At 45.6% G+C, this 16,713-nt stretch overlaps 1 protein-coding gene across 1 annotated transcript in view; it reads right to left on the reverse strand.

Annotated features, from left to right (window-relative positions):
* Positions 1–16,713, reverse strand: part of CACNA1A (calcium voltage-gated channel subunit alpha1 A) — a gene marked incomplete at its 3' end in the record, with an annotated part of 290,392 nt that overhangs the window by 30,080 nt on the left and 243,599 nt on the right. Inside the window, exons 41-43 of the mRNA XM_083351756.1 lie at positions 11,137–11,246; positions 10,246–10,384; positions 5,683–5,796 (exon numbers count right to left, since the gene is read on the reverse strand). Of these exons, the coding sequence (XP_083207882.1) occupies positions 5,683–5,796; positions 10,246–10,384; positions 11,137–11,246 (363 nt within the window). The remainder of the gene's footprint in view (positions 1–5,682; positions 5,797–10,245; positions 10,385–11,136; positions 11,247–16,713) is intronic.

Raw genomic sequence — 16,713 nt, forward strand, 5'->3', positions numbered from 1 at the left:
TGGATTCCTGTGGCAGGGGAGGGGTGCCAGGTGGGCAAGGACGCCGCGAGAGGGGGAGGGAATAGGAGGGGCGGGAAGGGGAGGAGGGATTCCTGGGAGAGCCAGGTGGGTTTCCCCCAGTTGCGCCCCTTCCCCTTCCGAGTCTCCACCTTTCCTCGCGAGTTTTTCTGCTCCGTGGGAAGCGCTGCGCCTTCGCTTCTCCTCCTCCTGGGTTGCGGCTTCCACGAACAGCTCTCCGATCCCCTCCAGATCCTTCCCCCGAGCCCCCCTCCTGCCCCGGGCGGGGCCCGGCTCCCCGCCTGGGAGATCCTGGTGTTTCCCGGAAGGTTGGGCACCCCCGTTCCCATGTTCGGAGGAAATAAAATAATTTTAGGTCAAGTGACAGGTCTGGGAGCTCTAATTGCCTCCACTTCTCTGAGATCGTTCTCAAAACAACTCAAATGCAACTGATTGATGTTGAAAGGACAGTGGGAGATCCAGGGAAGAAAGGAGGAATTTGTTTTATGACTTTTACAAGCAAAATGTTAGAACTGGATTTCCCACTTCTGTACCCACATGGCTTTTCAGTACCGTATTCTCTTGGAGGAAAAAATAAACCCAGGAGTTTCTCTTGTTGACTATCAGAGTGGGGCAGTTGACAGATACAGAAATGAGCAGGCACTGTGTAACTTACTGTAAATAAGAAGCTGTTTGAGGCTTTATAGAAGTAAAATAGAATATAGATTATTAACAAAGTGCTTTGACATTTTAACTTTGCTGTTGGTTCACCTGTTAACTACTTTGCCTCTCTATCTACCAAGTAGATTAAAGTCAAATTGGTTGTAAATAGAAGTAGAACTTCATAAATTTTGGGCCTACTTCGTAAGGGAAGGAAAGTAATATTGCTCCAATATATTTATGAATATTCAAGTGGAGGGGAATAATATATGTAAATCTGGTTTTGTCTTATTGATGCACATATTTTCCTTCTATTTGAATGTTCTGTATATCCTCCGCTGCGCCGCCCGCCTCCTGGCACGGCCTCGGGTCCCGGCGCTTCTGCCGCACGTGAGGGAGGGGATGCCGGACCTTCCCCCTTTTCCCGGAGGAGGCATGGGCGGGGGGTGCGGCGGACGCCCAGGATGCGGGGCTCCCTGCGGCAGACTCGAGTGCTAAAATCCACGGGTTAGGGGGCGCAAATTACTTGCCTTGCCCTGGGTGCTGACAACCCACGCTACGCCACTGCACTAAAGGTACTCCCTGGGGTAAAGGTTGAAGTAAATGATTTAAATAAGATAATAAAAGAATCTAAATTGTATTCATTTGATTAGCACCAGCCCTTTCAAGATAGTTTTTGTATGGACATTGTTTACAAAGTGTCAGTTCAACAGAACTACATGATGAGTCAACCCTAAATTATATACTGGATAAGCATTTACCAGCAGTAACTATTTAACTATGTAATTTTCTTTAATTCTTAGGAAAAAAAATCCAGAGAACAAATAGCAACAGCAAAAATTCTATAGCAATGTCCAGGATTCATCTCAGCCAGACAAAAAAATAGGGCTGTCATGGAGTTCTTATGGTTTCTTGAAACTGTGACATAAGAGAAAAGGCAACCCTACCAAATGATGAAAAATTCTAATGACAGCATTGGGCAAGGAAAAATATGTGCATGCATATAGTATTAAGGAAACAAAATTACCAAATTTGGGAAGATCAAATTACAGGCAGTGTGGTGGTGTGATAGTTATCACAGAGTATTACATTTCTTAGAAATATTGTGACTTGGCTGAGATGACTTGGCTGATCCTTACTTTGAGCTGTCACTGTGAAACCTTTAGCAGATTCATCTTCTGTCCCCTTAATGCTCTCTGCCTCTGAGCTCTGATGATCTGAAGCAAAGCTCATGCAAAAGGGTAAAGGAGAATCAATACCATTTGCTGTCTTCCCTGTAAACAGGACCCATTGTTTTGCACCATAGTTCCCATGATTAGACTGTGTATAAAGCAACACTTTCCTCTAGGAACTGGTTAGACTATTCAATCAGACTACATTGCAGGCATTATTAATCCAGTACCAGTACTGAATCAAAGCATTCAGATTTTCTCCTGTATTTTCTAAATATGCATTATTATTGATGAGGTATCTTTGCTGAGAATACTGAAAACCAAATGCTATTCTAAATTAAAATGCAGTTTGCCCAAGGCAGCTTTCTTTTGTCAGAGATCATCATGGTGGGGATCCTTACCAGTCTAGTACAAAACAAAGGCAACTGCAGGAATGGAAAAACAATGAAACAAATGCATGCCATTGTGACACAAACTCCTTTCCTTTAGAATCTGTGTTGTGATATCACAAGCACATATATAAGGAGAAGAGCTTGCACGACAACACTATGACACTCATTTTGTCATTTTGAAGGCTATTGAATTCTGTGAACACTTTTATACACATCAGATGGACTGGGAAATGATTCCTATTACATTCAGCCAGTATCAATGACTACTGTATGATGACTAGAGACTGCATGAACTATAGTCCAGATTCCAACACATCAAGTTGGTAAAGACTATTAATACGATCATTACGTTTGTACTATAAAGGCAAGGCCACTGTTTTGTGGTTAGGTTGCCATAGCTGAAGTTTTCACCAAATTCCGACTCTTGAGATATTTGTAAATTAAGATGTAGTCCCTCCTGCCGGAAGCAAGAAGTATAGCTGTGCAAGAAATGTTGCAGATGGTACACTTACTTTGAGCAATTTCTTCAAATAACAGTATGCCCAAGCTCTCACTTGCACACATATACACAGAAACATAAAGATGCTTAGCCCGTTGGTAAAACAGTAAATGCTTCTACATAGCAGAGCATGCTAAGAGCGACTGCTGCTTGGCACATGCTTAGCAAAAGAGCCCCCACACTCAAGCTCGTCGTTTCATCCTCCCCACACTCAATCTAGCACAACACTGATAGCTGAGATTGCATCAGAACCTGTAAAATTTGCTACTATAACACATGCTGCATGCTAGATTAGAAAGAGAACATTGTTAGCTGGACAATCGCTGCTGAAGGTCAGAGTCTTTACTCTGATAGGAGCTGCGCTGTGACAGGCCATATCCAGATAGCTTCTCAAACTTGATAGCTTTTTGACAGCTGTAGCTTTTTCCTCCACTCGGCATTAAAGATGCAGAGAGAGGGGACATGACTAGCATCACAAAACAACCCTCTATAAACCAATAGAATAAAATAAATTTCTAGTTTGCTCACAACGCCATTAGAGTAGAATTTGTGCATCCAACCAAGGATGCCAAAGGCAACAAAAAATTATTACTGAGGCATTAAATCTGGGTGAAACCATCATAGGACAGCCGTGCAGCAGGTATGTGAGCCAAGGGAAAGGTAATTTGCACTTCCTAGGTATTATAGGATGCTCCATTGTTACATTAGATAAAAGTAAAACAAGGCAGCCCACAAGGGCGCTTGTGAGAGAATTGGAGAAAGGAGTAGTGGGAATGCTGTCTTGGCTCCTGAATGGAAGGCAGGACATAAGTCCAATAAATAAATAAATAAATATCTAAACTCCTTTATTCTTCTTGTGACAGAGATTTGGCATTTTTTTCCACCTTGGATGAAAAGTATCTCTTGAAGTAGGATTTGCTTATTTTGTTGTAATTTTTTAAAAAAAATATTTAAGAAACACAGCTTGCTCCCATCATTTACTGTTTTAATTCTTGGCTACAATATGAGCTTAGTATGCTACTAGAGAACTTGCATATGTGGTTTGGAGTAAATGTTATTTACTACTGGGCACTAGTTGTTGATGCAAATTGAAAGCAATGTGTACCAATTTCTCAATGGTTGCTGATTGTTAATGCATCATAATGATAGTTGAACAGGTAACAGTAGCTTGGAGTAGAGGCAGGGCAAAGTGTTTGCAGATCTGTACCTCTCATCATGCTGTTCTCTTTGCCAAGACTGAGAATGCACATTCATTTCTGTCTCTGCTGGATTGCTTGGTCCTTTTATGTGGATCACCAGCGTAAGAATAGAAGGCTGTAAAAGAATTCACCAACTTCTCTGCCTAAGGTGAAATCTTGGTGTATTGGGAGAGGAATAGAGTTGCAGGCAGTGGTAGCCAGAAATGCTGACTTTGTGATATTACTAGGAGTTATATTAGTTTTTCCATCATCTGTGAATAACTACATCAGAATAGAGTTAACTTTGCAATAGTGGTGAATATCTGTAGCTCGGGTGTAGGATAAGGGTGAAGATTCGTTCTCAGTGCTTGTGGATTGGTTTCATTACCAGGCTTGGTAAATCTTCAGCAGAGTTTAGGGGGTTGTCAGTGTTCTTCTGTTTATAAAGGCTTTGTGTGATCAGTAGATCTTGTGATGGGTCAGGTGTGGGTGTGTCAAGTGAGGGTATTGTGATGAGTCTTGTGATGGGTAAGGTGTGGGTGTATCAAGTGAGGGTCTTGTGATGGGTCAGGTGTGGGTGTGTCAAGTGAGGGTCTTGTGATGGGAAGTTTACATCAGGTGAGGGTCACTGGGAAGTGAAGTGCTGGTTGGGGGAGTTTGCATGGGTTGGTTGAGGGTTGGTGCTGTCTCTGGCTGGCTGTGCAGTTGATTTGGATTCTGAGGGGTTCGTAGGCTGGTTGTAGGCTGGTCAATGTGTCTGTTGATGAAATTGCTTGTGGAATGCCAGTGTGGCCAATGATTTTTGTATTGCTCCAATCAATCTGGTATTGTTTGATGTCAGGGGGGAGGGTAGAGATTAAGGATTTGGGATTGTGGTGTTTGACTGCCAGCTGGTGTTCATGGATCTTGGTTTTTAATTTATGTGATATTTCTCCCACATAGAATTGGTTGCAATTGTTAAACTTGATTTTGTAGATTACATTGTTTCTTTTGTCCTTCTGTATCATGTCTTTGATTCTTCTGATACATGTAAAAGCACACTTTCAATAATATTTTTAGACGCAATATCACAAATCTTCTAGTTTAGGAGAAATAAGCGTCTTCCATGAATTTAATGAGTTCAAAATGTCCAAGAGGTAGTGTCAAGAGGAAGAAGTATTGATACATGGACATCTTCAGTCACAGATGGAAAAGACCAACCTATACTTGCCCCTCAACCATGTCAGTATGCAGCCTATGACTAAGTGGGATTGGAGAGTCCTAAAGGATAATAGATGCTGTGATCGGCAATAGGCAGTGTATTTCATATACCCCTTTCTAAATGGATAAATGTATTATTATTTTAAAAAATTCTGAAGAACTTTTTTAAAATTTTATATTTATGTTATGACATCATCTCTTTTTCAAGTGTAATTTAAATGAAATATCCCATTGAAAAGTAACCCTACCCTTTCTGGATATAAGTAACAAATTATCTTAATTGTCTTTGGGGAAACATTTGCTGGAATGTGTTTTCATTTCATTTCTGATGTAAAAGCAAAGTGTTCACAGCATAATAATTCCTGGAAAGACTGTGCAGTCCTTATCTGAAGAACAGGACAGGAAGGTTGGGAAACATTCTTTCATTTTGCATCAGTACGGGCCCTAGCATCACTGTCTCCTTAAGTGAGTGAATACTCGTCAAAGAGAACGACAACCTTAGAAACAAGAGGATGCTGAGATGAGGAAGGTACCATAGCTTTCAAGTTCAAACAGGATGCAAATTTAAAAAAGAAAACCCTCACCTGGTTTTCAGCAGGCAATCGTGGCATGGAGGCAGCTCTTCCGTGGCCCTCCATGGGTAAGTACTGATCACTATCTGAGTAGCCATCTTTTGCCATCTCCCGCATCTCTACAGACTTAATTAGACAAGGAGGACATTCGGATCAGAAGAAGAAACAAATAAAAGAAATGCTATTCTTTTTAACAGCTGGGGAATTGGGAGAAACTGAAATAGTAAAATTGCAAAGCTGAACAGATACTGCAAATTTTTTTTAAAAAAAAATACTTAGTTGTTGCTAAATATTTTAAGTGCTTTTTCTAGCATAGCAGATTTCATTATTCTCTAGCTCTTCCAAGGTTTTCTACCCAAGGTCAGAAGAAATGAACATTTGTTCCAATACATGCATCTCTATGTCCCAAGAAACTTTAAAGACAAAACTAAACACTGAGATATTCTTGGAGTTCCCAGAATACAGCACTACCTTATTGGTACAAGAAAAATATCCCCAAAGTCGTCGTCGTCGTCGTAGTAGTAGTAGTAGTAGTAAAGTTAGAAGGGACCTTGGAGGTCATCTAGTCCATCTGCCTGATCAGGCAGGAAGCCCTATACCATTTCAGACAAATGGCTGTCCAGTCTCTTCTTAAAAACGTCCAGTGTTAGAGCATTCACAGCTTCTGGAGGCAGGTTGTCACACACTGGAACGCTGGTGCTTCAACACTGGAATATACATGAGCAATACAGGTACTCTCTGTATATTCTGTTGATACGATGACATTTGGAAAAGCCCTTAGACTAGATGGGATAATCGTAGACCCTTGTATAAAAAAAATTAAGACATATGTTCTGTCTATCTGGGGATATTTTAGGTCTTTTTTTCGAAAATAAAGTGCTGCGAGTGTTATATATGAAGCTTACTTCACTGAGATTATAAAATCTGTTATGGATCCTACCGATGTACTTCAGCTGGTATCTATGGCAAAAGTTGTTGCTCAGATTTTGCAGCTACATTTCTGAGATTTCAATAGTTATTACTTGCAATAACCTATCCTGCATATTCTGGTTATATGAAAGTGCATCAAGTTGCCCATAATATATGGCTTCTATTTGATATAACAGCTTTGTACGCAGGTAACATTCATCTACCTATACTGCTAGCTTCTTTGGATGTGAAAAAGCTTTTCATATGGGTCAAATCAAGCTTATAACTAAGTTTAGATTTCCTATGTATTTTATTTCTTTTACTATAATTTACTATCTTAATTTTATCAGTGGTTAAAATGCACCATGGAATTCATTAGGAATGTTCTAATAAAAGAGAATATTTGTAGGTTCGGGTTCAAATGAGGGGTCCTTGGTGCTTTCTGAGTTTGACTGTTTCTAGGACTGGAACGGATAATGTTACTTAGTTTAAGTAATGAAACGCCTGCAAGAAAACAAAGTCATAGAGCACCAAGAATCTCTCATTAGAAATGTCCCTCAACTCCATTAATTTTTAATTTTGTGTTATAAACTTTGGTAAGCCCAGTAAAACAATCTGATGAAATTAAAGAAATTAGTTTAGCTGAATATCAATAAGATATCATTTTATGGAGATTATATTTTGGGTATTTTTTTCAATGTTCACAATTTTTATGTAAATTTGTAGAAATTACTGATGCAAAAATTGGAGTAAATCAAATATGATACCATGAGTAACAAAGTGCAAAAGTTGTAGAAATAATTAGTCTATATATAATTGTACAATAACTACTACTTTCCCTAGGAAAATATCCAGTTTAATATATAAGAACAGTTCAAAATTTATCATGGAGGTAAAATACAATATAGAGATAGAGAAAAAGGCTGTTGAATTTATGAAGAAGAATTGATATTTATTTATTTATTTATTAAATGTATTTGCTACCCATCTTGCCAGGAGGTGACACATACATTTTGAATCAAGACTGATACTTAAAGAGCAATGCCTATGTTAATTCCATTTAAATATTTAAAATAAATTGATAATGTTTTTTATGGAAAGAAATACCCATGTTCCTCTTGTTAATATGCTATCTTTGTTATGATGATGATGATTTTAATTTACCTAATTTGAAACAATACAGTTAGATTTATCTATTAATTTCAATCATCTAATTAGGATAGAATTTATATTGATTAGTTGACATTGTGGGCTCAGTTTGAGAGATATTACTTTCTACTCTTTCAATCCTTGAAAATTCTTGGTTTTAATTATAATATGTATTTGATTACCTTTCCAGCACTGAAGGTGGTTAAATATATCTGTCCCCAACCTGATCCTACATATCCAAGGAAAGACATTCCTGAAGTGCTTTTTATGTGAACCAGGAGAGGTCTGACATGTAGAGCAATTGTAGAATAAAAGCCTAATTTGGAAGCATCCTCCTAAATCCATAAGTTCACAGTCTAAGGTCACTTCCAGATTCTTCAAAGGAAGTGTACAGTAGAATAATTGTGTAGCTATTTTGAGGATGTAATAATAATAATAGTAATAATAATCAGAGTTGGAAGGTGTCAATAATCTCTTGCTATTAATAACAACTCAATCCTTTTCCAGACATAAGCAACCATATACAGATAGTCCTTGACTTACTACCGATCACTTAGTGACTGTCTGAAGTTATGACAGACCTCTGATGCTTCCCCCAGTCATGTGGTTGGATTTTGGGTATTTGGCAACTGGTCCACATTTATGGCTGTTTGAAGCAAGCTGCAATCACACGATTACACTTTATGATTTTTTTAACAGAAGCCCAGTGCAGACAGTGGATTTATATAACAACTATAGTATTCACTTAATGACCCTGGTGTTTGCTTTACACCAACCGCAAAAAAAAGTCATAAAATCAGGTGCAGTCATGTAGTGACTATTTGACAACCAACATGACTTAAGACTATAATTCCAGGCTCAATTATGATTGTACGTTGAGGAATGCCTGTGTGGGGTGATTCATTAATGCAGAATGTTGGCTGTGAGATGACTTTAGCATAAGAGGTGAATAGATGTTAATAATCACCACTATTATTAAATGTATCTTACAGCTGCTAATACATTCCCTTTGAGTCAATTAATCACTACATATTATTGTAGAACTTTTACTATATGTTGAATAACACACATTAATACAACTGTCTGGAAATAGTTAATGGATTAAGTTAATGGATCCTTAAGTTAAGTTAATGGATCCTTCACTGGAGGATAGGACTGCCTATTACCTCAAGCAGGAGATACTGAACATCAGTGAAATTTACAACTGTGACTAGGGGGGCCTTCGCCCAGGTTCGCCTGGTGCGTCAGTTGCGGCCCTATCTAGACTGGGATGCCTTGCGTACGGTCACTCATGCACTCGTGACCTCTCGATTGGACTACTGCAACGCTCTCTACATGGGGCTGCCCTTGAGGACCACTCGGAGGCTCCAACTGGTGCAGAATGCAGCCGTGAGAGTCGTGTTGGGAGTCTCCCGATACTCCCATGTTACACCTTTGCTCCGTGAGCTGCATTGGCTTCCAGTTGTCTTCCGGGTGAGATTCAAGGTGCTGGTAATGACCTTTAAAGCCCTACATGGCATGGGTCCGGAGTACCTTAGGGAACACCTGCGGCCGGCATCAACTTCCCTCTGCCCAGTGCGCTCCCACAGAGAGGGCCTCCTCAGGGTGCCACCAGTCAAAGAATGCCATCTGGTGGCCCCCAGGGGGGAGGTCCTTCTCTGTGGGTGCGCCGGATTTGTGGAACCGTTTACCGGTTGAGCTCCGGACGGCGCCCGACCTTCGCTCCTTCTGACGGGATCTTAAGACTTACTTGTTTGAACAAGCCGGCCTGGCCTGATGGGTTTTGGGGTTTTATTACTGTTTTTAATGTATTTTAACTTATTGTTTTAAGGTATTGGGCACTTTGTTTAATTTTTTCTTAATTTTTGTATTCTTGTATTAGTATTTATTGCCCTGTTCACTGCCCTGAGTCCTTCGGGAGAAGGGCGGTATACAAATAAAATTATTATTATTATTATTATTATTATTATTATTATTATTATTATTATTATTATTATTATTATTATTATTATTATTATTATTATTTACATGCATATGTAATTTCTCACAATAAAACTTGCAAAATGCACACAGTTTGGGTATTGTGCTTGTGAAGGTTTGCTTTATTTTTGAAGTCCTATTTTTTTCTTTAAAAGTACAAATGAGATCAATTCACACAATATTATATGAGTGAAAGGGAAAGATGAACAGTCTGCCTTTACTACAAATACAGTTTGCAACTCAACATATACTTATTGTATTGCGCTATCAAAGTGTCATAAAGTAGTTAGAATGGTGAGGCAATAACTGTGGTTATGTGTCACTCAAATAAATACTCAATCCGTATTGGCTTAATCAAGTTCTATCTTTTGGTCCTATGATCTGATGGAATATAGAACTTCTCACAGTAAACAAAACTTTTCTGAAAAATGCTGCTGTATAGCTGGCTTTATGGGTGCATGACAGGCAGGGATAAGAAAAACAAAAAGCAGAGATAGATAACTGCCAGTTCAAACACCTTGCTGGCATACAAACCACCTGGGAATTGATCCGGCTATTGGGTATTTCCTCTAAGCGCCCCTGCTCTGGGCTCCAGGTTCCTGTCTTCTGGAACATCTCCTGTGCTCTTTGCGTGACCCATGACTCACTTTCCTTCATTCCTCCTTCCAGTACACTCCTGGAAATAGACAGAAAAGTCATATTCCAACCATACATTTTCCAAACCATTATGAATCTATGTGCACAATCATAATCCGTTTATTTGTCCATTCCCCAAGCATTTGTAACTCATGTGTAAATAAAAAACACTTTTAAGTTGCCCTTGCTTTTCCAGATCTGTGTTGATATTCCAGCAAGATAATTGGCTGTGTTTATACTGCTAGTCTAGAAGATGAAGAGTGATCATTGTGTTCTGCAGTGCACTGCACCATCACGTCGTCTTCACAAAAAAGGCTGGAAGACTGGGGAGGGGCATAGCAAGACTTCCTTGGAATGGGAAACTGACTATCTTTATTGACTACAAAAGTGCATCTCTGAGCTTCTTGATGTTAACAGTAATGTGACTGTGGTGATAACATTGTGTCAGTTGCCAGGTCCCACGTGGCTTTTGAAGGCTAAGTAATACTACAAAATGAAAAAGCAGTTCTCAGCTACAAAATAGTCTCCAATCTCTGGCCTACAGTGATCGGTAATGTCTCTACAGAATTTCATATTGTCATCTATCACGTCCTTTTTGTAGATGTTATGGATGGAATATTTGGCCTCAGAATAAGGCACAGATTTACTGACTATGCTCCTGTCTCCAGTGACAGAGTATTAACCATTCACTGAATTTCTAATGCACTAGTAATGACAATGGTTCCGTAAATGTGTCATCTGAAGTACTTATTTCTGTATGGATGGAACTACCTTATATAAACTAGCACTCACATTCCACCTCCTTGATCCAGTTGAGAGGAAGGAAGGGCATTTTGTCCTTGGCCACCTTCTTGGGATGGAGAAGGTGGTTCCATGCGCTGGAACATAAGTGGTGTCCGATTCTAAAGGGAACAGGGTGATACACATATTTATGTCAAAAAACTTGGAGATATTTTCTAATCTAGACACATCAGATCACCATTTTTTACTTCAGTAAATTTTCAACCACTTGGAAAACTGTTAGAACAAATGATTTGTCGTTTGCCTTCCAACTTCATAAATTTGAGAATATGAAAATAACAGTTCTAAGGAGACCTAGCTCACAGATTGCAAAAAAGGAAATCACAATTATTATTATATTAAAACAAGAAAGAACTCTTAAATTATTTTTATATTGTGCATCTATTCTTTGCTGTTGAAGTTTCTTGGCTCTCTAAAACAGGGCTTTTCAACTTTTTCACCCATTGTACCACTTTTAGGATATGGCTGTCAAGCCCTACGGGCTCGACACTTCGGAGGGAGCCAGGGGAGCACGATTGCAGACGCCCGCGCAACACCGAGAGCCCAGCCGTGCCCACACTCACCAGCTGTCTGGCGGGCGAGCGCTGGACCCGCGGCCGTGCTACGAGCTGTGCGGCGGCCGAAGGCAATTGTGAGCGGCCACAGGGAGGCCACGCCAGTGCAGACAGCCGGGAGGCAGTCCGCGTCGGCACAGTCAGCTGGAAGGCGGACAGAAGCTGTTACCGGGGCCCGTATAGCTCAATCAGCTGGGAGGCGGCCGGGGACAACCACTGACGGTCGCGCAGCTCGGCCAGCTGAGCGGCGGCCCAGAACGGCTACGGACGACCGCGGAAGCTGCACGAGACGTTGTGGGGCTGACAACGGCCTGGCGGTTGTGGCTATGGGAGCTTGTCTTGCGGACCCGGTGGCTGTTACTGCGTGCACGCCGGCAGCGACGCGGGGCGCTGAACAGCTGCGCCCGGACTTTGGGGGCTGCCAGGGGGCCATGGGTGTGGCGCAGGGAGTTGCAGTCGTGGCGGGGAGCACGCTCGGGACTTTAGGAGGGAGGTGGGCTTGTACTTTTCTTCACGCTGGGAATCACGGTGCCGGTGGAGGGAGCTGGGCGTGGGTAGATGGAGTAGGGGGGTGGAGTATTTACGCAGGCCAGGCGGATGCTGGTCTGCGCGGGGAAGGGGTGGGGCCTAAGGGTGGGGCTGCTACCTAGTTACAGGCATGGAATAAAAGGCGCGTTGGGGCGTGTGGCTCTCAACGCTGACTTTGCAAGTGCTTGGATATCCTGCTAGTAAAGATACTCTCGCAGTCAACCATACTACGTCGTCATTTTTGCTCGTGTTCTTCGGCGTAGACGGGGATTTGACAGTAAGTCAGCGTTCACTCAGCGCAGCGCCCCTTGTTGACGTGCTCTTGCCTTCAGCGTGCCAACATGTCTGAGGGGAGTCAAGGTGGTGTGCCCGTGGCAGGGGGGGAAGAGCCAGCTGGGGTTGCTGTGCCCCTTGAGGTGGGGGAATTGGGAGAGGCCCCACCAGTAGTCCGGCCCAAGGTCCGGGAACTTGGTCCTGCACCAAAGGGTGCCGAGGCCCCGGAGGCGGCTGTCCAGGAGAAGCCTGGGGAATGGTGGCTCAGCCCTGTTTTGAGTCAGACGGTGGCTGGACGAAATCAACCGTCAAGGCAGAAGGGGTCCCTCTGGGAATGGAGAGAGCGTCGTGCCACCGATGAGGGCGGAGAGGAGTGGAGTTACACCACGGCACCTGGCAGTTACACTATGGACGTCCTGAGGGACCATTTTGGAGAGCCTCGGCCATGGACCCCCACTGATTCTGACCTGGAGACCGGCAGATGGACACAAACCAGGGCCGACCCAGAGCGCAGGTGCCAGACCCGGTTCTGTTTGGCGAGTCCCCGCTTTCGGGCCCCGCAGGGCCCTGGTACCCCGCAGGTCCCTGGTCCTCCACCGCCGGGACCGGCGGCTGCTCCCGACCTAGGCCTCGCAGGGCCTGGTGGAACAAGGCCGGGTGGTGCTGTACCGGCAGGGGTGTTGGGGTGGCAGCAACCAGGGGCTGCACAGGGGCCGGGAGGCCCGGCAGGTCCGTGGGGAGGGGCCGCGGCTTGGGGCCCACCGCCGCTGCCCGTGACCTTTGACGGCAACCCTGATCGTTTGGCCCTGTTCCTCGGACAAGCCATCCATCATCTGGACCAGTACGGTCCTCTGTATACATCCCAGTGGGCGATGGTGATGGCTGTCACTACGGCATTACAAGGGGAGGCAGCCGCTTGGGTGGCGAACCTCTATGGCGACCATGCTCGTGAGCTGGGGGACGTCGGCCTTTTCCTCGAGGCTTTGCGCATACGATTTGAGGATGTGACACGCACGCACCGGGCGGAGGCTGAGATTATAGGCCTGCAGCAGAACGGCCATCCAGCTACGGCGTACGTGCAGGATTTTCGAGGGGTGGCCGGCAGGCTCAGTTCATGGCCGGAGAGGATGCTAGTCCACCATTTCCGGGCCGGGTTGGACGACTATCTCCTACGGGCCTGTATCATCCGTGGAATTCCTCCTAGGCTTCAAGAGTGGCTGCGGGTTGCGGTTGAGCTGGACGTTGGGTTACGGGTTTGCCAACGCCGCGTGCGGGCCACAGGAGACTCCCGACAGGTCCCGCTGAGATCGCAGGGCCAGGTGCAGAAGCCGACACTACCGTCGCAGGGGCCCGCCGTTCAACCACCACGGTCCGCTCTGTGTTGCTTCTGGTGCGATCAGCCAGGGCACCGTGTGGCCGCCTGCCCTATACCCGCATCCCGGGTGGTCGCAGCAGCAACCCCAGCAAGGGGCGCAACCCCCGGGCGCTTTGCGGAGCGTTCCCGGGCTTCTCGGCAGGCTGTGGAGTCAACACCAGGGGGAAGCGGCCAGACGGAGGAGGACAGGGTAATCGATGTGGACGTGGAGTGTTACGAGCGTGGGGATAGGCCAGAGGAGGACCCCATGGTAAGTGCTCCGGTTAGCCCGTTTTCAGTCCCGGTTACATTAACAAATCCCACCACGGGGAAGGTGATGGAGTTTAAGGCTTTAATCGACTCTGGTAGCACGCGGTGTCTCATTAGCCGGACGGTGGTGGCCAAACTGGGTGTTGGGGTGGTACGGCTTGGGAATCCGATACGTTTCCAGCAGGTGGATGGGTCTCTTCTGGGGGGGTGCCCATCACCCACGTCACAGAGCTCATACGGTTAGATATGGGGGAGCACTGGGAACGGTTGCGGTTCATCGTGGTGCCCTCCATGACAGAGGAGGTGATCCTGGGACTAACGTGGCTGGACAGGTGGGGCCCGACCATCTGGTGGGAGGGGGGTTGTCAACACCTGCGCCTAGGGATTGGGCCCCAGCCTCCTGATCATGAACAGCCGAGTATGGCCGACCTGCCAGGAAGGCCGGAGGAGAGTTGCAGGGCTGGGGCAGAGGTACAAGTGCCGCCAGAGTACGCCGAATTCCTCGAAGTGTTCAGTGAGCAGGAATGCGATCTCCTGCCTCCCCATCGACCTACGGACTGCGCGATCGAGCTGGGGTCAAGCTTCCTAAGCCCCGGATGTATGCCATGACACCGCGGGAGATGTCGGAACTCCGGAGTTATATCGACAAAAACCTTGCACGGGGGTTCATACAACCGGCTCGTTCGCGCATGGCAGCACCAGTTCTCTTTAGGGAGAAAAAGGACGGGGAGCTGCGTCTTTGTGTGGACTACCGGGGAGTCAACGCAGTGTGTGTTGAACATTTGTACCCACTGCCCTTGATGAAGGACATGTTGTCCCACTTGGCTAAAGGGAAGCTGTTTACCCGGTTGGACTTACGCGAAGCCTATTATCGGGTGCGTATTAAGAGGGGAGATGAGTGGAAAACGGCGTTTAACTGCCCTCTTGGCAGCTACCAATTTCGTGTGATGCCGTTCGGACTCCAGGGGGCCCCCGCCGTGTTCATGCAACTGATAAATCAGGTTTTGCATGAACACCTGTACAGGGGGGTGCTCGTGTACCTTGACGACATCCTGATTTATACGGAAATGATGGACCAGCACGTTGCCCTCATACAGCAGGTTCTGCGGAAGCTCCTCAATGCACGGCTGTACGTGAAACTGTCAAAGTGCAAGTTCCACGCTTCTCGTTTAGATTACTTGGGCTATCGGGTCTCGGCGGCTGGGATCGCGATGGACCCAAAGAAGGTGGAGGCCATACTGCAGTGGCAAGCCCCGGGGACCAGACGACAGTTACAGAGCTTCCTGGGGTTTGCCAACTTTTACCGCCAATTTATACCATCATTTGCTGCGGTAGCTCTTCCGCTGACAGACTTACTTAAAACCAAGAAGCTGGCGGTGAAGCCCTGACCGGGGTTGCGTGTAGCGTGGACCATAGAATGTCAGCGGGCGTTCGAGACCCTGAAAGGTTTGTTCACCCGAGAATCCATACTTTTGCATCCCGACCCAACGGCACCATACGTCGTGCAAGCAGATGCTAGCGACGTGGCAGTCGGAGCTGTTCTTTTGCAACGCAACAGTAAAGGTGCGTTGCAACCTTGTGCTTACGCGTCGAAAAAGCTATCGGCCACCGAACGCGCCTGGGCTATCTGGGAAAAGGAGGCCTACGCCGTTCGGTGGGCGTTGGAGACATGGCGGCACCTCCTGGAGGGGGCAGAGAAGCCCTTCGAAGTGTGGACGGACCACAGGAATTTAGAAGCCTTACAATCCCCATGTAAATTGGCCCCTAAACACGTACGGTGGGCCCTGTATTTCAGGCAGTTTAGGTTTACCCTGAAATACGTTCCAGGGGGGAGGAATTTCCTGGTGGATGCCCTCTCACGCCTTCTGCAGTATGACAACCAGCGGGAGGAGGTGGTGCAAGCCCTTATCCCTCCTCCTGGCCTAGAGGTGGTACGAGCTGTACAGAACAAGGTTGTGGATGACCTTGTACAGCGGCTAAAAGTGGCTCTTGTGGGAGACAGCTGGTTACAGCAGCATCCGCGGCTCCTAACTCGACGGGATGACCTGGCATGGTACGGGAGTAAGATGTACGTGCCACAGGCCTTGCGTGAGACTGTACTTTATAGGTGTCATGATGCCAAGCAGGCCGGACACCTCGGGTTCCTTAAGACCCTGCACCTCGCCAGGCGTCAGTTCTGGTGGCCCGGAATGAGGCGGCAGGTCGAGGATTATGTCCGGTGTTGCCACACATGTGCTATGGCCAAACCCCAACCTGGGAAACCAGCAGGGCTTTTACAGACAGTGGCGGACCCTAGCTGGCCATGGCAGGACATCGGGATGGATTTCATTGTGGACCTACCAGAGAGCCGGGGGTACACTGTCATCTGGACCGTGATTGACCTGTTTTCCAAACAGGCCCATTTTGTCCCATTGAAAGGCTTGCCTTCAGCCCGGCGTTTGGCCTGGCTGTTTATAACCCACGTGTATCGCTTACACGGGGTGCCTAAACGCATTATCTCAGACCGGGGAGTGCAGTTTACCGCCAGGTTTTGGCGTGAATTCCTCCGGTTTATAGGGCCGTCCTAGGGACTAAGCTCGGGGTACCATC

This window comes from Vipera ursinii (assembly GCF_947247035.1).
Source record: "Vipera ursinii genome assembly, chromosome: 2".
Taxonomy (NCBI): Eukaryota; Metazoa; Chordata; class Lepidosauria; order Squamata; family Viperidae; genus Vipera; species Vipera ursinii.